Source organism: Peromyscus californicus, unplaced genomic scaffold (genome assembly GCF_007827085.1).
Source record: "Peromyscus californicus insignis strain IS unplaced genomic scaffold, ASM782708v3 Scaffold_18__1_contigs__length_77618521, whole genome shotgun sequence".
Classification (NCBI taxonomy): domain Eukaryota; kingdom Metazoa; phylum Chordata; class Mammalia; order Rodentia; family Cricetidae; genus Peromyscus; species Peromyscus californicus.
The window spans coordinates 61,523,776-61,547,403 of record NW_026294480.1 but is presented as its reverse complement, the minus strand read 5'-3'; the positions used below and the strand labels follow the sequence as shown (position 1 = coordinate 61,547,403).

General features: G+C 42.5%; 1 protein-coding gene across 5 annotated transcripts in view; it reads right to left on the bottom strand.

Moving 5' to 3' along the window:
* Msh3 (mutS homolog 3) overlaps positions 1 to 23,628 on the bottom strand; it is a 142,036-nt gene that overhangs the window by 72,342 nt on the left and 46,066 nt on the right. For all 5 annotated transcript variants that reach the window (XM_052743594.1, XM_052743590.1, XM_052743591.1 and 2 more), the window contains exons 9-12: positions 15,975 to 16,087; positions 12,732 to 12,846; positions 4,206 to 4,290; positions 2,656 to 2,765 (exon numbers count right to left, since the gene is read on the bottom strand). In XM_052743594.1, coding sequence (XP_052599554.1) covers positions 2,656 to 2,765; positions 4,206 to 4,290; positions 12,732 to 12,846; positions 15,975 to 16,087 — 423 coding nt within the window. The remainder of the gene's footprint in view (positions 1 to 2,655; positions 2,766 to 4,205; positions 4,291 to 12,731; positions 12,847 to 15,974; positions 16,088 to 23,628) is intronic.

Here is a 23,628-nt window from a genome sequence, read left to right as displayed (position 1 = left end):
ATTCCACAGGATTTGACAGGAAGCAAGATGCTGCAACACCGTCTCACGTACAGCGTTTCCATTCCTGGCTAAACAAATATTCCAATGAAAGGGAAAAAGTTTCTCCTGGCAAATTTTATAACATTAAAGCTGGGCGGTAGTGGCGCACATCTTTAATCCCAGCACTGGTGGGTGGGGATGGGGGGACCTCACGGGGCAGCTAACATAGCTATTTGATGATCTCTAGGGCATTCAGACAGCCTATCTGAAATGACCGGTGGGTAGATGGCTGCTGAGGAAAGGTCTCTGGCCTCCACAGATACATGCACACACACACACACACACACACACACACACACACACACACACACACACACACCCCTGTAAATACATACCCTAAAAGAAAAGAAGGGAAGGAAAAAATGGAAGGGGGAGGGGCAAAAGAAGAAAGCAAATGAGTGACCGTCAGGGCTGGTGAGACGGCTCAGCAGGTGACGGCATTTGCTGCCAAGCTGGATGACCTGTGTTCCGTTCCCAGAAGCCTAATGCTTCTAAGGAGAGAACTGACTCCTCAAGCTATCTTCTGACCTCTACATTCAAGCAAGTGGCACACACACAGACACATACCCAAAATAATCAAATGTAAAAATGAATTAGATAAATACAAATTTAAACTTAAAAACCATCAGGTATTAGTGCGGGACAAGTACACACCTTCTTTCAGCCTTTCTAGAAAAGGAGGATCCCAGAGGAAACAGAATTCAAACCCCGAAGAGTAGCAAACATGGTCTGTCTATTGACTTTATCTCAAATTAACTCTTGTGATACATACACACAAAAACAAAACAAAGTTAGAAATAAACATGTTTAATTGACAGGAGAAAGTCTCTAGCAAGACTGTTCTCACCAGGGTGAGACCCATGTCGTGGCAGGTGCTTTCCACCAGCCACAGGCTAATACCCTACCTCCTGTCCACAGAGAAGCAACACAAAGCCACCTCCTCTCCTCTGTAAGACTTTGAGATTCATCTGAACACGACTATAAAGAAGAGACCCACTTGGTGTTTCTCCTTTGTCTCATAAATTCCCCACATCTTGCGGACATTGAACAGCTCAGTGATCTGAAGTGACTGGGTTGTCATCGGTAATGTCTTAGAATGTATCGTGATGTGACTGAAGACAGTGGCTACCTACTCATCCTCAGGTAAAATGGAGTCAATAATACTGAGGTTTAAAAGAGGCAGAGCAGGAGATTGGAGAAAGAGGTGGCTCAGTAGATGAGAGCCCTTGATGCCCTTAGAGAGGACCTGAATTCAGTTTCCAGCACCCATCCATGACAGCCAGCTCACAACTGCTCAAAGGATTGTATGCCCTTTTCTGGCCTCTGTGGGCACCTGTTCTCTCTCTCTCTCTCTCTCTCTCTCTCTCTCTCTCTCTCTCTCTCTCTCTCTCTCTCACACACACACACACACACACACACACACACACACACAAATAAATAAATAAATACAATTAACTTTAAAAATTACAAAGAGAATTGCAAGGCACATAAAGGCCCTCAGCAGACACCTGCTACCAGGTAGAGAGCTGAGCGGTGGGTAGAATTATGGCTTTCCACAGGACAGCAGCACTGAGGCTCCCAGGGATTGGCTCACTTAGCAAACACAGCACAACAGATCTTCACAGCTACAACTCACTGTGTGCTCAGTCATACTGCGTGAGGGGTCAGGTCAACGGCTGAGGCCTGCTCAGTCTCTAGGGTCACTGCAGGGTTCAGAGCTGGCCATTACTACTATGGGCTATGAGACACCAAGCAGGATTTTGAAGCTTTCAGGGTCTGTTCCTTCAAGTCAAGGACCCATGTAGAGAGGGGTTTTGAGTATGGAATACTGGCATATAGTAAGAGCCCGATAACTAAAAGCATCCACTCAGTAAAAATTAACTGAACACCTCTGTGGGCCACACACAGTTCCAAGGAGTTCCCACATTTACCTTCGTATCCGTCATCTGGGGAACCTAAGAACTCTAGCTCCCAGCCAGAACACAGACCAATCGATCGCAACATGTGGGGCTAGACCCAAGCACTGCAGTGAAGGTCCCAGAACATTGTGATGTGCAGACACTGGACAGCGCCGGCGGAGGAACTGGTCTCAAGTACCTTCCCAGAAGGACCTTCACATCGGCTACCACAGCAGTAAAACTGTCCTTCCTCAACTCAGGCCCTCAACACTGCTTTATCAGCAATGCCATGTAGTCCCCTCTACAACAAGGCCAGCTCTGACCACGCACCGCCAGGCTTAGAACTGCCACGTTCTAACTCTCCTTAGCGAGACTCTCTAAGTCTCACCTTGAACGTCCTCCACAGAAGGCACCGGCCGTTTCTCCCCCTTCTCTCAGTACAGCCTCACACCGCTGCTGCCAAACCAACCAGATTATCCCCAACAACGCCCATAGCTTCCGATCCGCAAGCAGGCTTGCTCTTGACTGCTGTGGGGGATGGGGTTGGCTCTCAGTACTATTAGACAGTCCGCTGTCAGTTGTAAAATATAATTCTTGTAAATTTAAGACTGTGATGTTATTAGCCAATGGTCACTTTAGTTTCAAAGAAGCTAATATACTTTCAGTTTCACAATTTTATATTCACAGTTTAAACACACACAACCCAAATTCCTCTCACCTTAATTTAAGCAATGGCTGGGTCACCCACTTCTTTAACTTCCTCCTCCCAAATGAGGTCTTAGTGTGGTCTAAAACCCAGAGCAGACTTCCTTTGGTCTTCATATCAGTCTGAAAGAGTTCAGAAAACAAGTTTTATTAATGAGACAATTATAGATTACAATATGTACAGTATTCTATTTATGTCGCTGTTTATGTGCCCTAGTTAGTCCATCTATCCTAATTGGTTTTCAGCAGAGTGATTGAACAGAGGGCTTTTGCATGCCAGGCAACTGTCGTACCACTGAGCATCCTCAACCCCGATTTTAAATATTGCACATGCCCAGCATAACGTGCTCCTCATAAGAAGTGCTCATTTAATGTGCGAGGAAGGATGAGGCACCCGTTCACACAAGGGAAAGCATGGATATATCCCACATACACAAAGGAGTGTTCAGCCTGGGGTTAACTGCCAATAAACTACCCTGAAGCCTCTGTTGATGAGGCCATAGGAGGCTGCAGAGGTAAAGAGTGGACAGTAGTTCTTAGTCTCTCTGTCCACTAGACCCCACACCCTGACCTGGATGGTGACAGGTGGCTCTGCCTTAGGAACTGGATTTGAGAAGTGACTCATAGGTCTGCTTGCGATGTGACAGGAACAAGGGGAAATGAGGGCCGTGTCCACAGGCTCTGTGGGGAACTCCTCCAGCCACGGATCAAGCTTTCATCCTGCTTCCTGTTTCCTATCAAGGGCTGGTGTGCAGAGCTAGGGAGAGCCACCTACAGCAAGATTCAGGGGTCACAGCACCTCCATTACAGAAGGACAGACAGACAAAAATGTTCCTCGATAAAAAAAAAAAAGAGCTGGACTACACGGGACAGATGAGAAGATGAGGAAACAAGATTGAAGAAAATAAACCAGGGTTTACATGGACGCAGTGATGAGTATTTGGACGGGCTTGAAAACACTTCATGTAGAAGACTCTCCACTACTTCACCGAGTAATCTAGAATTTACCTGGAATTACACTTTGTTTCTTTGCGATTTTGTTAGAACACTGGTTTATATTCCAGTTTTCCCACTAAGAATTTTAAAAGTGAATAATAGCAATAATCCAAATGTTTCCATTATGGTCTTAAATTATTGATAAAGGGCAAGTAAGTAATAATGAGAGCTTATGAGATAGGATCCCATGTATCTTAAAGTCAAGCTGAGCATCACAGTAACTTGTTTCATATGCAAATAATGAAATAAGAGTGCAGGCATTAACAAGAAGTTAAATGTGTGTAGGAAAAACACTTATCAACTGGATGAAGACAAACCCTTCATATTAATTTTCAAAGCAACACTCCTTCTAAGAAATACTTGCTATAGAAACATCAGGATATGATGTCCTTCAATTACTAAAAACAACAGCCTGTAGTCTGCCCACCCACCGTGTGCTACGGTCATAAGTAACACCAGGTGACAGACAGGCTGCACTCTTAAAACAGCCTGCCCCCTCACTCCAATCTTTCCTTCTTTGCTTACTACAAGTCATTTTTAGTCAACTATCTTTTGCATCATCCTGACCTGATTCTGCAGGATTTCCAGATTCCTCAACGTTGTTCCATTAATTCTCATGAATTCCATTCCACTTGACAGCTGTTTAAAATGCCTGAAAAAGACGAAATGTAACAAGCCCACAGGTGAGCACACACATTTTAATTAGGAACTAGAAACAATGCAGGAATACTCGACAAAAATCAGCATTTTCATTGGGAATCAAACCAAAAGGAACAAGACGAGAGGCTGCAGGATCCTGTCTTCACTGACATCACCGCTGTGACACTGAGAACACAGAAAGGCAGGAAAGGGGACAATGTTGCATGTATGGTCCCATCCCCAAGAACAGAAACAAACAGACTTTTATCACTCGTAGAGGTCATGGTGGTTTCTTCACGCAAAACTATGCAATTAACTACACAAGTCAACACACCTATTCCAGCATGAGAATATCTCAGTAAAAACTTTAAAATCTTTTACCCAGCATTCCAAGGTATGCAACAAATGTTTCTTACTCTATAATTAACAATACATAGTAATGTGGCCAATGTTTAGTGAGTGTAAAACAGAAAAGTAGCAAAAGTGATTTCTTTAAACACAGTTAAAGGATTCATACACTCCTTATGTTCCTGCAAGTCCCAGAAAAATTTATTAATTTCAAATTAGCCTTGATAACTGATTTTAAAATACATGTACAATTCTAATTCACACACACACACAAAAGTATTAATCAACACATTACTAATACAGTAACTCAATTTTCCTTATCAGCTAATCCAACAGTGTCAGACAGAACTGGTGATTGCCGGCTTGCTTAGGTTGTTTTTTGTATCAATTTCACTATGTAGCTCAACCTGGACTTAAATTTGTGATCCTCCTGCCTCTGCCATCCAAGTACTGTGATTACAAACATGTGCCACCATGCCTTACTACTGATGGCTTGTTTTCAAGGGGAGAAAAGTAATGTCGAGTCATTAAACTACACAGAAGGAACGTGTTCGTGTACACCACATCCTAATAGCACTTCTGGGGTAAGGAGATTTAAGTGGACTCCAATTTCCCAAGCCACCTATACAAACAAGCCCTCTCCCAGGAATTCAGAGAATGTACAATCAGAGCCCAAGGTTGCAGTGCTCATGAAAGGACCTCTTTGCTTCTAGAAGACTCCTCCACCAAGGCCAAGGGCCCTGGATAAGAAAAATAACTTACCACATACGAGGAGCAATTTACCTATGGGAAGTTTACTCTGCCTTTCAAAGGATGAGAACTCGTTAATGGTCAGAGGGCAACAACCCTAAAACTGACTGACAGCACATGTGTGTGGCCTTTTCGCCCGCCTCAGAGCTGTTAATTTTCTTAAAATACAGTAATTTGGACAGCAACCGCATCGTCCTAATGGACCCCAGCTCCCTGGAGGCAAGAATTCCCAGTTTAAGCCCACTCATCTTCTGCTACCACAGGTAGTGACCCACAGCTGCTCAGTGACTGTCCCCACCTTCCTAAAGAAAACTACTGCTTTAGGTTTGTTTTCCCTGAGTCATAAAGCCCCAGAAATGGCTGTGAAGCCCCCAAGCACAGTTGTAAACTATAAAACATCATTTACAGGGAGAATCAATTAGGCAGTGTTTGACTGCATAGCTAACAGGTGATCATGCAAATTCACAGTCCAAGATCCAAATCAGAAGGGCTGGCAGCCTGATTCTGCGATGGTATCTAACCAGCTATCCATCTGTATAGAAATGGAGCCAGCTGTGATGGTTCCTGCTCCTGACAGGCTAAACTAACTACATCTGAGCACTGATCAGTTACCATGTGGGTACCCTAGTCAGACACAGATCCTAAACAGGCACTTAGTGACTACCCTAGTCATGTGGATTGCTATAATGAAATACCTTAGGCTTGGCAATCTGTAAACAAGAGAAATTTACTGCTCATAGTTCTGGGGCCTGAAAGTTAAAGACCAAGGAGCCAACAAACCCCGAGTCTGCAAGGGTCTGTCTGTTCCTCACAGACAGTGTGGCTAGGGGTGTACGGGCCTCTTTTATAAAAGCACTCAATGGCCTCTTGGCCTCCTGAGAGCGTCACCTGTCAATGGCACCACATCCAGAAGGAAGAGATTGGTAATTCGAAGCTGGGGGCTCATGGAGTTGGCATGAGAGAGACAGACTCTGAAAGAAGCTATAATGCAGCGTCTTCGGTGGCTCTGTCACTCAACACAAAGGACAAGAAAGAAATTTGGACTGGTGGATAAAAAGTCAAATGAAAATGTATAGATGATTCAAAAATATTCCTCAGTTGCCCACACCCTCACATGCTCAATGTAATAATCCCATGAGCCCAAGGTCTATACCCGGAGAGATGATGTTTGAAGCTTAGGAGTCTAGAAGCATCCTCTGGTCCACCAGCTATCCTGATCCTAACAGTGAAATGCTGCTCCTACCATCTGACACACAAGGGAACCACTTAAGTAAAATGTTGTCAAAAAACAAAAAAAATAAAATAAAAGAACTTGAAATTTGGAGAGCTTTCTGAGTGCCTACCTGCCAAGAAGTATCTACAAATGTGGCTGAATTTGGTCTGGACAAGGGATCAGGAAGAGGGCTTGGAGGCTGTATCTGCATATAACTGCTGGATGCTTTCAGTACCAACAATATGAAAAAAGAAACCAGTAGATGAACCACCAAATTGGCTCTGTTAGTTCACAATGCTTTAAACACAGTATTGATGTGGTTATTATACATGTAATTGTGTTTGATTGGTTGGCCATCAGCCTTGTGTCACTGTTTTTCTTTTTGTTCTAATTGAACAAGAAATCTAAATTCCAAACTGGATACAGTAAAGAGGTGTTTCATTAAGCTAACATCTTCACTGACTTAAATAAGATATCAACCAGTAGGCAATCCTCAACCATTGAGAACTTCTCAAATTTGGGGGTAAGAACTCTAGAGTGGAGCTTGGACTATCCCTTCCAAATGCAAAATAATAATTTCCTTCTTGCCTCTGCCTATTTCCATTGGGAATTGTATACATTTTGAAGATTCTATCTGCTAGCATCCTCAGGTACTCAACAATATATAGTATATGATCACTGGTCTAAAATATTCAAGCAATTCTGAATTATTTATACTCATAGAAGATGCCAAAGTTTGTGTGCTTTGATATGAACAATATCTAGCCAGAGCTCATGCTGTGTGAATCTGGAGAGAAATCCTATGAGCCATATGGGAAAAGACTTCATTAATATTTCAGCAACAGAAATATACAGGGTGTTCTCTGTCCTCAAGCTTTAAAAGAGGGGGAAAATAACCTTAACAAAACTTGCTGAGGGAATGTGAGGGGCTTTATTACTCCTACTCTACTTTCTGGGGGCTGGGGGGAGAAACCCATCTTTCTGAAAAGTAGTCAAAACGCATACCTTACGTGAATGGCCAATCAACTACAGAGAGCCGATTCAAATACTACTTTAAAATAGAAACAGAAATCAAAACACTCTACTATGTCACATGTGAAAGAGCAAAGGATCTCTATGGTTTTTAGAGTCATTCGATTCATCATGTATCTATCTAACTTTGACCCTGTTAATAATTTGTGAATTTTAAGATGCACAGGAGACTAAAACCTCAGTTTCATTGGCCTTTCACTTCTACTTGATTCATAACTAAGCAAACAACTAACTGACATTTCCTTGATGCCACCAATAAACCTATTAAAGAGGGAAACAAAGGCAGAGATACCCAGCTCCGCCCCCCACCTTGCCCCCACCAGGTTCGGTGAAAGTCCATAGAATGGGGAAAACTATTGCCAGTTATACATCACATACAGGATTAATAACCAGAATGTACAAAGTACTGAGAAAACAAACAACCCGATCAAAAAGGGGTGGGGTTAGATGTAAACAGGGTTCTCAAAAGAAGGAAAAAATGGCTAAGAAATACCATTTAGCAATCAGGGCAGTGTAAGTGAAAACTACCTTGAGATTTCATCACACCCCAGTTAAGATGGCTAAGATTAAGAAAACCAGTGGGACAAATGCCGGCAAGGATGCAGAACAAGCCCCTCTCCACTGCTGGTGGGGGTGCACACTGCTACAGCACTATGGGAATCAGTGTGGAGAGTCCTCTAAAGCATGGACTTTGACAGTGACTGCAGTGAGTTTATAGATCGCTGGGGAGCTGATCTCCCTGGCATTGCTTTCCAGTCTATGAACCTGGGATGCCTTTCCACTTATTTCGGTGCTCTTTACTCTTTTCAACCATTTTATAGTTTTCAGAATACAGACTTTGACTTCTGTTACATTCATTCTTATTCTACTTGAAGTTCTAACCAAACAGATCTTAATAAGAGCTACCAAAAATGGAAACAAATGCATTTCCAACAATAAGAAAGCCAATTCCTTCAGAATTTAGTAATCATCGAATTCTGTCACAACTACGTCAGGCAGCTTTACATTGCTGTGGCAAAATGCGTAGGAAAGGTTGAGTGTGGCTCACAGTCTCAGAGGCATCAGCACAGTCACATGGCTCCATGACATTTGGATCTCATGGCAGGACTAGGGAGCAAGGACAGAGCCAGAGCCAGGACCCCAATACCCTCTTCAGAGGCACACCCCTGATACTCTCCCTCCACTGAGCCCTATCTCATGAAGGTTACATCACCTCCCAACAATACAGACTTGGGACCAAACTCTTAAAACATGGGCCTTTAGGGATATTCAGCACCCAAACTATAGTAAAAACTCTCTAGTATTACAGTCTCTCTACACTACTATGCTGTCTTGCTCTAGAACAAACCTACTTAAATTCTCAAAACAATTCTGTAACTTCAAAAATTGTGTTACTTAACAAAACCCCATTTCACCTGTGCTTATAAACAACTCCTAAGATGGTTGGTTTAGGTTTGTTTGGTTTTTTTATACCACCTAAAACTCTGTTGTAAAGGCACAGTGACCTTCCAGTGAATGCATATCAAGGTCTTTATGATACACAGCAATTTCTGTGAAAGCCTTTGCTAAACAAAGCAAAGTTCAATTTAATTTTTCCCTGATAGCCTAGTTCTTGAAGAGAGAGTTCACAAGTTCAGCGACGTAAGATTGTAAAGTGACACAACTGAATTTTATGTCCAAGGAGAGGAGTGCCTGCCTGTCCTTGCTTAGGTGACTTTCTTCTTCCCAAGCGTAAAGCCCATAGAATTACACTTTCAGGACAACCTTCCGAGGGCAGCCACCTGCCACCTGTGGAACACCTCGACTGCATTTCACGTTTAAGCAAAACAGTACCAAGCTTGGTCACCATCCTTACATGTTAATCTTGGTTTCCAACGACATTTCAGCAACAGTGAGTCAAGTCCACCTTGAGATAGCAATGTCTTCCCTTCTCCATTAATTCTGTCTTCACTGTCTGCCTACAAAGGGTTGTTGGGGGGTGTACACAATGGAGGGCCTGTCACTTTGAAGCTCTTTACATCTTTTTGTCTTTCGCAGTATAGAATCACTGAAAAGGCAAACTATTAGAGGTACACTTAGTCACTACCCTGATCATTTCACAAAGGCGCCTCCAAGTACATACAGAGAAAATGTCACACTACTAAGCACATATATGCAAAGGGAAAACTCAGCTTCACTCGATTTAATACAAAGATCCACCATATAATTCAAAATGAAGCTTTTCAAAGTTTAGTACACAAAGTTCAGGTTTTATTACTTAGACCTACTGTTACTTCCAACTAAATATGAGAGAGCATATTCATCGACTCCTAAACACACCAGAGCCTGGTTTACAACAGAAGTGTCCTCATTCCGGTGTCTGCTCCATTCACAGGCTCCTGCTGTGCAAATCTGATGGTCGGTGCCTTGTCACCTACTCTCCAAGAGACCAAAGGGTCAGCCACACAAATGATCTACTCCATAAGTCTGTCTTTGAAGCTTAGAATACAGTCCAATGAGCTATAATCCTAGGCTTCAAGCCTTTTAAAAAATATAACCTTGCAGCCACACTAAAACATGGAATGGTTAATCTTAACTGTCAAGCTGACTGGGCTGCTTAGGATATATAAAGGCCCCTTATGAGTGTTCGCAATGGTACTTCCAAAGACTAGATCAGGGAAGTGAGCAGATTAACCCTGGATGTGTTCATAATGTGATGCATTACTAAAAGGTGTAAAGGGAAGGAGATGGGTTGGTTGAGGGTGTAGGTCACTTATTCAGGCCCCCCATGCCATGATGTGAACTGCTCCTCTACACCCTCCCCACCATGACAGACTGACACCTCTAAGGCTGTGAACCAAAGTAATTTTTCTTCCTGTAAGCTGTTCTTTCAGGTATGTTAGGCACAATGATGAAAAGTCATCACTGCACATGTACAGAATAATCTATACACAGATTAAAACAATGAATCAAGGGGGCTGGAGAGATGGCTCAGAGGTTAAGAGCCCTGCTTGTTCTTCCAAAGGTCCTGAGTTCAATTCCCAGCAACCACATGGTGGTTCACAACCATCTGTAATGAGATCTGGTGCCCTCTTCTGGCCTGCAGGGATATGTGCAGACAGGACACTGTATACATAATAAATAAATAAATAAATCTTTTTAAAAAATGAATCAATTACAACCTCACTACACTACTTCCACTGCAAAGCCTTGTTTTTCTTCCTCCTCCATGGGAAAAAAAAATCACTGCTCTGAAATTGTTCATCAACCCCATCCATTTCTCACTACTGTCCTTAAATATGTGCTATTCTGTTCTAGAAGCTTCTAACTTCATATAATAAAACATGTGGTTCTTTTCATCAGTCTGATCTTAGTCTTGATTCACTGTTCCTAAAGATTTTAATGCTGAATCATGCAGGTCATTTTCACGGTTTTATGTTACTCTGCACAAATCTGACACAATGAGTCTACTTTCCTCTTGGTGGACATTGAGGTGATGTAAATAAAACAAAACATTCCAGGGAGATGGTGGTTTATCTTATTAAAACACACACCCAAACCACCACAAAATTCCCAAGGAACCTGCTCTTCTTCCACTCTCCACAGTAATTTCTTTGTTACAAGCTTCGGATAATGCTATTTTACTGAGCTAGCTCCCATCTGCTCCACCACCTCTGCAGAATGGGAAGGAGCTCGCTCACGCAGGATCTGTAATGGTGATTCCTGACCGAGGCACTGACAAGCTGCTGAAGGAGCAGTACATGAAGGAGCTCGCTTACGCAGGATCTGTAACGGTGATTCCCGACAGAGCCACCGACAAGCTGGCGCAGGTGCAGTACATGAAGGCAAGAGAGTTACCAAGGCCTTCTTTTGCACACTGGTTATTAAGATGTTATTTTCCTAGAATGTCGGTTATCAGGTTTGTAATTTCTAAAATGTACAAACTTGATCACTTTTACAAAAATCTCTCTAAAGGAGCTGGCCACTTTAATCTCCAACTTTGTGGTCTTTGAAATAACTGAAACCTAGAATAAGAAAATTTGGAGCTTTTTAAATTTTTTGTCTTTTCTTCTTTTCATGTACATGCATGTGTGGTATGCAGGTGTGTAACAAGTTTTCATGTGTGTGAGCCCATGTGTGTGTGCAGTTGAGTGAGCACATGGATGTAGAAACGCACCTGGCATTCACATCAGTTCTGAGAATATGAACTCCTGGTCCAATTGAACTCTGAGGTGTGTCCCAAGCCTCCAAAAAAGGTGAAAATGTATTCATCCTTTGTAATACTGATTCTTAATCTGGTCAAAGTGCAGTTTTTTTTTTTTGTTTGTTTGTTTGTTTGTTTTGGTTTTTCGAGACAGGGTTTCCCTGTGTAGCTTTGCGCCTTTCCTGGAACTCACTTGGTAGCCCAGGCTGGCCTCGAACTCACAGAGATCCGCCTGGCTCTGCCTCCCAAGTGCTGGGATTAAAGGCGTGCGCCACCACCACCCGGCTCAAAGTGCAGTTTTATAGGGAGAAAAATTTATCACATATCTATAACAAATACAATTTGACAGTATAATTAATAGCTATTTTTTATTATTCCAGCAACAGTACAAGGCAGTTCATCCTTGTACTCGACAGGTAAGCCTCTGAGTATAATCCCTACTGTGGTAGTTTGAATGAAATGGCCCCCACAGGCTCATATATTCAAATGCTCAGTCACCAGGGAGCAGATCTATTAGAAGATTAGAAGGGTTAGGAGGTGTGGCCTTGTTGAAGGAGGTGTGTCACTGAGGGCGGCTTTGAGGTTTCAAGAGCCCACACCAGACTCTAGTGTCTCTCTCAGCCTGCCGCCTGTGGATTAGGATGCAAAGTTCTCACCTCCTTCTCCAGCACCATGCCTGTCTGTGTGCTGCCACGCTCCCTGCCATGATGATAATATTTTATATTTCATAGGACTAACCCTATGAAACTGTAAGCAAGCCCCCAATTAAATGCTTTCTTCTATAAGAGTTACCTTGGCCATGGTATCTTTTCATAGCAATAGGACAGCAACCAAGACACCCACTAAATGTGTCATATAAAATATTTTAACTGTAATTCTCCTCCTGTCTTTTTTTTTTTTTTTTTTAAGATTTCAAGACATTACTCACTCTGGTTTGGACAGCATCTTTTCCAGGTTAAATTCCTTGAGATATCTTATTATGGCAGCCAAGGAGCAGATTACAGGCTTCTCCAAGTTAATGACACCAGAGAAACTCTGAGAGCCTAAAAACAAAATATGTATCCTCAATATTATTACTCCTAATAAAAATACAGTAAGCAAATCTCATCTATAAAAATAATAATTTATATCATGTATACTAGGAAGGCATTTTGGAACCAAATGGTGATTACAAATAAATAACTTGTGACATGGGCAAAAAAAAGACATTTCTTGATAGACTAAATCATTTTTGGAAAATAACATATTTTTTTCGAATCAGAAAAATGTTTAAATATTTTCACTATAAATAATCTGACCTACATGTCAAGGATGTACATTATAAGAAGGTAAATTGACAAATATTTACAACAGTAAAAAAAATTATAATCAACCCAAATCAACATCACAGGGCAATGATTAAATACATCTTGGTAAATCCAGACTAGGATATGCCTCCTCTGAGAGAATAACCAGCAGCAGCTGTCTCACTAACATGAAGGCCGTTCACGGCGCATCGCTACAGCCTTGGGCAGAGACATGTGCAGCCAGCCTCATCCCTCCCCATGAATATTACAACAGCTCCCATGAATATTCCATCCAGTCACCTGCTCCATCCTGCACCCTATCGAGTATTCATAACGCAACCAAAGGAATTCTTTTTAACATGGATATGAGATCATTAGACAACTTCACTCAAAATAGCCCAACATCCCCCAACTCAGCAGTAGTTATCATCAAGTCTGAAACCCCCAGGCCCTACAGGATCTATCTTCCATCTCTTCTAATGGTAAGCTCGTTCCTCACCTTCTGCCCTCAGTCACCCTGTCCAGTGTGCAGACTCCTGCTGTCCCTTACCCCAGCCAGTACTGTGCCGTTAGCTCTTCTGTGCTCTGCTGCCTCTGTGGGAAACACTACTGCTCTGCATGTCTAGACGGCTTTCCCTCCCAACTCCTTATTCTCTGTCCACGTCTCTCACAGGCCATCTTCGCAGCAAGGCTTTCCTTTGCTATCCTGTTAAAAGTTCACCCCTCTTCTCTACCTTACCTTCTGCTTAGTGTTGCTCACCACCTAACATGCTAACTGTGAATGCTACCCAGACACAGTGGGTTCATTCAAAGACAGTTCTTAAGGATGATACCAAACTGTGAATGATGACCCGTTGATAGACAAGTGACAAGGACAGGAATGTCTCCATTTTTCTTTATACACAACTGTGTTGTTTGACGTCTTTTACAGAAATTAAAAAGTATTACAACATGATCTTTGTACATCACTAATGTAATGTTTCATTACTTAACTAAAGCTGTATGAACAAACCTAGGGCAGTGTTTTTCAACCTGTAGGTCATGACCCCTTTGGGGGTCGAATGACCCTTTCACAGGGGTCGCCTAAGGCCATCAGAAAATACAGATATTTACATTACGATTCATAGCAGTAGCAAACTTACAGTTGTGAAGCAGCAATGAAAATAATTTCATGGTTGGAGGTCGCCACAACATGAGGAACTGTATTAAAGGGTCTCAGCAATGGGAAGGTTGAGAACCACTGCCCTAGGGTGTGAAAACTGAAGATCAGCCCTTCTCCTTCAACTGAGAACTCACTTTAAACTTCTAGTTCTATTTCTTGGAAATGGAATGTTAGGAGATCATGCTGTCTCCAGTAAAAAATATCCGAAGTCAGTGCATTATATCTGGCTCAGAAAGTATTGGCCTTCCTTGACTGCAATGACTCTTACAATCCGGCATGTTCCTTCCAGAGCTCACCCAAAGATTCCTGAAGGGCATGGATCTTCTAAACCAGGACAACTCATACCCACAGATAAGCCTCTGTCCCTCACATATAAGTTGTCACCCAGGGAAAGAAAACTTAAGGCCACTGGTGCCATGGACTTCCATAAGGCTGCTGCGAGTGTGGCTCACACTAAGAGGACACGTGCCTGGCAGGGAGGCTGCTTTCCACCACAACCTTTAAGTCAATCTGAGGCTCAGAAAGGATTCTGGTGTCTTATGTGTTCAACTGAACCTAAGATGAACCCTTGATGCTGGTTCATATTGCTTTCAGAAGTGGGAGACGGGCTCAGACATTCATTAAACTTGATTTAAAGGCATATGAAACCAGACAATGATGCCTTGACGGTGAGAGATGACAAGACAGTAAGGCTTACGCAGGGGGCTGGAGACAGGGCGATAGCAAATGCAGTGTGTGGCACAGACGGACAGATTTCCTCCCCGTGGGGTGTAATGGGATAGAGAGCAGACAAGTCTGTCCTGAGAGAACAAGTGCCTTTTCACCTTGTCAACTGACACAGCCTAGACTGACAGGAACAAGAGTGCACACAACACCACACCCTACTATGTGACAGCAAATGGGTATTAACCATGTAATGGTCACACAACACCACACCCTACTATGTGACAGCAGGTGGGAATTAACCATGTAATGGTCACACAACATCACACCCTACTATGTGACAGCAAATGGGAATTAACCATGTAATGGTCACACAACACCACACCCTACTATGTGACAGCAAATGGGAATTAACCATGTAATGGCCACACAACATCACACCCTACTATGTGACAGCAGGTGGGAATTAACCATGTAATGGTTACCACACATACTGAGTCTGCTCACTAATGTGCTGGCACTATAATTCTGCTTGCCACCCTTTCAAAATGCTAGATTTTATGAGAATATTTACCAAACACTCTTCAAAGCAATGACACGAGTCATCTTTAAAGATGGAGAAAGAAGTGTTGGCCAACTACACCTCCATTAAAAAGCATTTGTCTAAACGGGCCAGCAGGTGACAGAACAGTCTCGAGTGAAAAGAGAGATATTACAGTGGTGTCCACATGTTATTAGGTTGTTTTTCTAGTTGTGGCTGTTTTATTTTGCTCTGTTCTGCTGAGACTGGGTTTTGCCCACTAAATCAGGTGAGGCTGGCACTAGAAACCTTCCTCCTCACCTCAGCCTCCTCAGTGCCGGGTGAACAGCCATGTGCCAAGCAGGCCCAGCTGCAGTGGCCTTCTAGATGAGCCCGTGAACAGGAGGTCTGCCCTGAGTGGCTCCCACATATTTCTACTCACTCCCTACTTGTCATTACACTGAAAGACACTCATGCCTTTATCCACATCCGGTATCAGTGCAATTGAGGACATATGGCTAACATGAATAAAATACTCACCCCTGCTGTCAACCACCTCTTTGGCATAAAACTCGGTAACTGCCTGGAAAGCATGGCTGTATTCAAAATAAGTGTTATCCATCCTTTCTACTCGAATTCTGTCATCCCGCGTACTGAAAAGAAAAAATTGAAATTTCAAAGAATTACCCATGATCTTGAATTATATATATTAAGGCATCAGTCTTGAACAACAACAACAACAAAAGGCAGACTCATTCCTCATTGTCTTCAGCACATGGTGAGAATAAGCCTCCAACTTCATCTGCAAAGCATTCTCATTTCATAAAGTATCTCAGCTGCTCCTGGTATTTTATCTATTGGCATTTTACAACACCTAGCACACTAACTACTTCATATTGATTATCAAAAAGAACTCGCTGAAATCAGAGGCAACTGAACTATAAATAGTAATGGATAAAATTTAAAAAGCATTTTAATTTGATCACATGAATTGTTTAGAAATTCTAGCAAACAAAACATTGAGTAGTTCATTCTTTGGGGAGCACCTCTGCCTGGCTGGCTTTGTTCTAAGTCCAGTTTCATCCCAGCCACCAGTCAACTATACAGTCAATTCTCCTCAGGTCACTCTTACGTAGCTAAGTAACCTTTTAAAATATGAATAAAAGCTTTCATAAATAAACAAAATCCCATCATCCATATTGGATAGCTCATTTCCCATTTTTCCTGACTCCCTCCCCTCATCATCCTTTCTGTCTCCCATAACTGGATGGCTGCTATCACCTCACACAGCCCAGATGGACCCTTGCACAGTCTTTACTGTTCATCTGACCAGACACAAATACATACCACAGACTTATATAATCTATTCTTCACCGTATTATAAACAAATGATGTGACTACCCATCTTGTTTTCCTAGGCATTATATCTTTAAAATCTCTTCATATGTCTATGACTTGTCTATAACTCATTCTTTTGAATGGTGGAAAATATATCATAATATGTTGCTGCAATTTTTTAAAATAATTTATTCATTTTTATTTTATGTGCATTGGTATTTTGTCTGTGTGAAGGTGTTAGATTCCCTGGAACTGGAGTTACAGACAGTTTTGAGCTGCCATGTGGGTGCTGGGAATTGAACCTAGGTCCTCTAGAAGAGCAGCCAGTGCTCTTAACCACTAAGCCCATGTTGCTGCAATTTATTCAACCAGTTCCTCATTGTTTGGTATTCACTCAGTGTTAACAGTTCATTATACAGTATGTTCACACTTTTCTTTCAAAATAGTAAAATGTCAGACACAGCGGTAGTCACAGTCCTCTAGCACCTTAGGACACAAACACCATGGTGAATTTAGTGTACTCTCACGCTCTGCAGCGTGTGCACTGGCCCGTGCTTCTAATGTCCTGAGTGCTGTTTTGCTAAATCTGCACAATTTGCTTTGGGACACAATGCTATACTTCTAAGACTTACACAGGCATACTTTATTCACTTGTAAATGCATCCAAGTACTCCATTAATTCTTACATCTTCTACTAAAAGTGATACTTGTTTTCACACACAACTTATTTGAACTTTTTTTGTAGATAGCGTGAGGACAGAAACACAATTTGACTCTCCATATAATTATTAACAATCAGATATAGTCACAGAGCATTCCATCCGTTCTTACCAATCACGACCCTCCCTCCACTACCTATTTCATACCCCTCTAGGGTGACCCTGTTTCAGCTCACTCCACTGATCTTTCTGTTCACCTGTATCTCACACTACAGGTCTCTGTTTCTGTGCTGTATTATCGGGGTAGCCAAGAGACCTACACCTTGCTCTCCGAAAGCTTGCGTACTCTTGCTTGGGCCTCTGATTTTCCTTACAAATTTCCAGTTGATCTTAGCCAGTTTCATGAAAAACTGTACTGAGATTTTGACTGGGTATGTAATAACAGATTTAGGAATAACTGTGTTACCTTCACAGGAATGTTCACTGTTAAAGGTGGTGTTTTCTATTTACATCTCTAATACTCAACAATAACATGCTATAATTATCTCCAGGCTACATAATCTATAATTATATAGATTAATATTCTAATATTAATATCTCTAAAATTCAACAATAACATACTATAATTATCTCCAGGGGATTCTATATTCTGTTGACTCTGCTCACTCCTTGTACATAAGCATTGTGGAGCTCAGCATCAGGCATTCTCATGCACGCTGAAGTTAGACCCACTGATCCAGCCATATAAAGTCAGAGTGGCTGACCTAAGAGAAACAAGGCTGCTCCAGAGCCTGTCTGGTATAGGAATCCATGATCTAAGACGACAGAGGTACTTACACAGCCAGACTAGGGCACCTGCGCCATGACGCACGAGAGGGTCTCTCAGATTTCCGCTTTTGTCCTTTATGCAGCCCTTGTATGTGGCTCTCCACACACAACTTCAGGGAATTCCTGAAACAATCCCCTGCACAAGCTATCAGAAGCCTCTATTTTTCTGTTTTTAATGAAATTTCTTCTGAATAAGGAAATTCTAAGGTCTGGTTTGAAAGTTCCATTACGAAGTCCAATTAAACAACAGCCTGACACTGAATACAGTCTGCTGAGCAGAGGAGATAAGCTCCTAGGACACCCAGGACTGAGAGAAAGACGGCTTGATTATACTTATGGCTCCACCACAAAATAACCACACACACAAGATTTCTTATGTGGACATATGGCATGTACCACTCAGGTTCTTATTCTTCATTTATAATCTAAAACAATAGACAACAATGCAGTAGACATAAATGAAAGGAACAGAGAAGACACCCCCCTTACTGATAGAAACACACAAACCATTTTACAAATTCAAGAAATCATTGTAACAATTTTGTTACTTTTCTTAATCAAAAATGCAACTGGTCAATTTTTGTTTTACAGCCACGTGGGAAGTAGACAGAAACATTAAGGCATCAGAGATCAACAGCAACCACACTCACTGCAAAATGTGTTAAGAGGTGAGGAGCCAAAAGCATGGGGAGTGGAACAGCACTGACCAGAGCACACACAGTCACTGTACAGTGTGGAGAGAGCACGGGGAGTGGAACAGCACTGACCAGAGCACACACAGTCACTGTACAGTGTGGAGAGAGCACGGGGAGTGGTTCAGCACTGACCAGAGCACACACAGTCACTGTACAGTGTGGAGAGAGCACGGGGATGGTTCAGTGCTGACCAGAGCACACACAGTCACTGTACAGTGTGGAGAGAGCACGGGGATGGTTCAGCACTGACCAGGAGCACACACAGTCACTGTACAGTGTGGAGAGAGCACGGGGACGGTACAGCACTGACCAGAGCACACACAGTCACTGTACAGTGTGGAGAGAGCACGGGGATGGTTCAGTGCTGACCAGAGCACACACAGTCACTGTACAGTGTGGAGAGAGCACGGGGATGGTTCAGCACTGACCAGAGCACACACAGTCACTGTACAGTGTGGAGAGAGCACGGGGAGTGGAAGAGCACTGACCAGGAGCACACACAGTCACTGTACAGTGTGGAGAGAGCACGGGGAGTGGAACAGCACTGACCAGAGCACACACAGTCACTGTACAGTGTGGAGAGAGCACGGGGATGGTACAGCAGTGACCAGGAGCACACACAGTCACTGTACAGTGTGGAGAGAGCACGGGGAGTGGTTCAGCCGAATGACCAGAGCACACACAGTCACTGTACAGTGTGAGGGGACTAGAAACTGTGAACTGACAAAAATGTCAAAGGACTTGGGGGAAGGGCGTGTGTGTGTGTGTGTGTGTGTGTGTGTGTGTGTGTGTGTGTGTGTTAAAGTACACATTGACTGAGGTCAACCTCAGGTATCCTTCCTCAGGAATACTGACCACATTATTTTTTTCTGTTCCCTCGTCTTCTTTGTATGTTTGTTTGTTTTTTGGTTGTTTTTTTGTGTGTGTGACAGGGTTTCTCTGTGTATTTTTGGTGCCTGTCCTGGATCTTGCTCTGTAGACCAGGCTGGCCTCGAACTCACAGAGATCTGCCTGGCTCTGCCTCCTGAGTGCTGGGATTAAAGGCATGAGCCACCACCGCCTGGCCTGAACACAATATTTTTGAGACAAGGTCTCTCACTGGTTTGGGACTCAACCCATTAAGCTAAGCTGGCAGGCCAGCAAGCTGGGGCCTACCTGTCTCTGCCTCCCCAGGGCTAGTAGCAAGTAGAAACCACATAGAGCTTTTTAAACATGGGTTCTGGGATCAAACTTGAGTCCTCAATTTGCCAATGGAGCATCTCCCCAGCCACCAAGGCACCCCTTGGAAACAAAACCTCACTCCATAGAGATGCTCCCATTAACAGAATCCAAAGTGAGTAGACAAGAGTCCAAGTAATAAAGAAAGAACGCAGCAGAAACAGTACGCAGCAAGTCAATGTACTAAGTCAGCATGAAACCAGATGGCTACACACTGTAAGAGTGTCTGCATGCAAACTTCTAGCAAAAACAAAATGGACAAAAATTAGTAATCACCGGGGCCAATGGTGGGGACAACATCAAAGAGACTTGAGGCATTGCAGGATTCTCTAACTGGACTAGATATGAGAGCACGGAGCACCACAGTCCATACTCTGTATCTAAGTAAGTGAATTGTGCTATTTATGATACTTTAAGATACAAACAAACACAACTGTGACAGTCAAGTTAGAAAAGCTACTTCCATCTAGAACTCTCTTCTAAGAGCTCAGGACAATGAATTTCGTATAAAAAACAAGTAATAGAAAAGAATCGAGGTCAATGTCTACCCAAGTTACTGCAAGGAAAAAAAGCAGATCAACATATCCACAGATAAGAGCAGAATGTCAGATATATAACAAGTCAAATGTCCACAGAACTTAGAAAACCCAGAACTTACTATCTCAAGGTAAGCTTTAAAACAAAGAAACTGAAGTTTTTGTTTTGAGACTCAGTCTCACTACTGTTGCCCTGGCTCACCTGGTATTTGCTACACAGCCCAGGCTGGCCGACAATGACTTCTTATCCTCCTGCCTCAGCCTCCCTAGTGCTCGGATAACAAGCTGGAGAAAAGCAGGGAAAAGAAAGTCCTTAGACAAGTACTGCCAGAACTAGGAAAATTGGAATGAAAAGAACAATAACTAATCTCTGGAGTGAAAGACACAACAGAAAGACACCAAGACGAACAGGTCCTACAGATAATAAATCTAAGTAGAAAATGGAAACCAATGACCAACTCAAAATGAAAGAAAACAGTTATTTAAAATATTGAAAAGTAATAACAAATCCAGAAAATAGGGAGGTGATCTAAATATGTATAAAAGCTGCTCCCAAGATACAACACTGAAGTTCCACCAACTACCTAGAACTTACTAGAAATGCAAGATCCGTCAGCGTGGTGGCAACCTGTTAGCATTCCCAGCACTTCGGTAAATCATGAGTTCAAGGTTATCCTCAGCTACATGAAATTCTATCTCAAAAAAACCCCAACATACCAAAAGCAGATGCACTCAGGCACCATCCTGAGTCAAACACCGTGTCTCAGATTGGGGCCTAAACATGGGGAAAGTTTAAATGCAGACTTTCACAAAAACACTTTAAAAAGTGAAACTAGTTCATCACTGGTGAGTATTGTGGAATATTTAACTAGGCAAATGTATTACATTTGTTTATTCTTCATTTGTTTAACTGTAAAGATGTGCTGCATTTGCGGTAGTTAAAATTAACCTGGGGTTAGCAACTGGTTGACAGGAAGTAGCAGGAAGGAGCACAGCAAGGGTTTTAGTTGGGGTGGTGTGGAAGGAGAGATCTGGGGGACACCAGCAAAGAGAGAACGCTAGCCAGCTGCTACTCTAACCCTCTGAGATCACAGGCTTTCACCCTGGCCTTTGAATCTGGAGTTTTATTAGAACAATAGAGAGTTAGTTAGAGCTGCCTTTAGCAGCAGCAACAGAACCATTGTCTGGGTGGTACAGAACTCCCCCAGGTACAGCTGAGCAGCCCAGCAGCTAGTAGTTTAAGCGCAGCCACTGTGAGGAATGTGAAACAGCAGGTGAGTGTCAGTATGTATTCAGTTCAAATGAAAAGGCAATCACAAGCCTGGCAGAGGTGGCCCACGACTTTAATACCAGCACTCAGAGGCAGAGCCAGGCAGATCTCTGTGAGTTCGAGGCCAGCCTGGTCTACAGAGCGAGATCCAGGACAGGCACCAAAACTACACAGAGAAACCCTGTCTCGAAAAGCCAAAAAAGAAAAAAGAAAAGAAAAGGCAATCACATGCCTCCTAATGGAAAAATTAAGTATGTCATCTGATGATGAGCCAAATACCCAGCACTTGGTGCTTACATAGGCTTTCAGATAAATGTGAAGGCAGCACACAAGTTCGACTTTTTTTCAGAAATCCATGTTAACAGAATTAACTACTTACGTTCAAATCCTCAACACAGGGAAATGGGAAAGACAAGAGCAAGGCTGAAGACCCTGAATGGAAACCAGTTAGTCCCAAATTCGAATTACAAGTATTTTATATGCTTTTTACGTAATTCATCTGTAAAAAGTATACTATATGCTCTTTAAGTAGTTAATCTATAAAATATTTGTCCTCTGCAAAGACCTAGAAATAAGGACTAATTCTGTGAATGAGGAACCTCTGGAATGTAGATTGTGTTTTTTAGGTATCTCTTCCCACTAGAAGAAACCATGGCTATTTGAAGACATGACGAAGTTCAGGACTAGAGTAAGATAAGCCTAGAATATCTTCTTATGAATTAGCAAAAAAGCTAATAGTAAGTAGGATCATGGTAAATGACTCAGAAAGCAACTTGAAGAGGCCCCCATTACCTAATTATGGGCCGATGTGAGCATGAGGAAGAAGCACACTGAACAGCAAACACATTGAATTAAAACATACTAAGTATGCTTAAAGTTGGGTATCCACAATAACACTTCAAAAAGCTGATTAGTGCACTGTCTGCACATCAGTGACTGTTCGGTTCCCAATAAGAGACAATCACGTGAAAACTGAACTTAAGAAATCATCTCACTCTTTCTCCGAGGAAACCCCAAATCGAAGCACCTGACTTAAGCAACTCAGCAACTACGAATCCACAGAAACTACTGAGAAACAAGTTGACTCTATGACAATGCAGCCATTGAGACCCGACTCCGGAAAACTCCGGAAAATCAACTGTGTTTCTTCAACAACCAAGGGGGTATAGAGCGGATGAGAAGGAATCTGCAGGGAGACAAGACTTTCAAAATAAAGCCATCAGAAACCTGCCGTAAGGGTCCCAGCAAGAAACACACATAATAAAACTACTATAGGGGAGTGGGGGAGGCAGGGAACGTTAGGACTGTGGTGACCCAGAGGGCTGTGCCTGACCTTCTGCAAGGACTGCCAGCATTGACCACATGCACTGACCTGGCTCGGAGCCCTCCTCTTTAGTGGCACTATCTTCTTTTCTATATTTGAACCATATTTTAAGTTTCTTTCAAATAAAACACAAATATTTCCAATTTTACTGGGTTCCTCTAAAATACACTCCCTTCTGAACTCATCTTTTTACTTTATTCCCAATCCTTTTTTATCCCCTAACTACCAATGTTCATCATCACTCTGAACTTAGTAGTCCGATATAAGGCAATCAACTCAACAACAAGAAAACATTAACCAGATTTCTTAAAATCACCAAAGAGCGG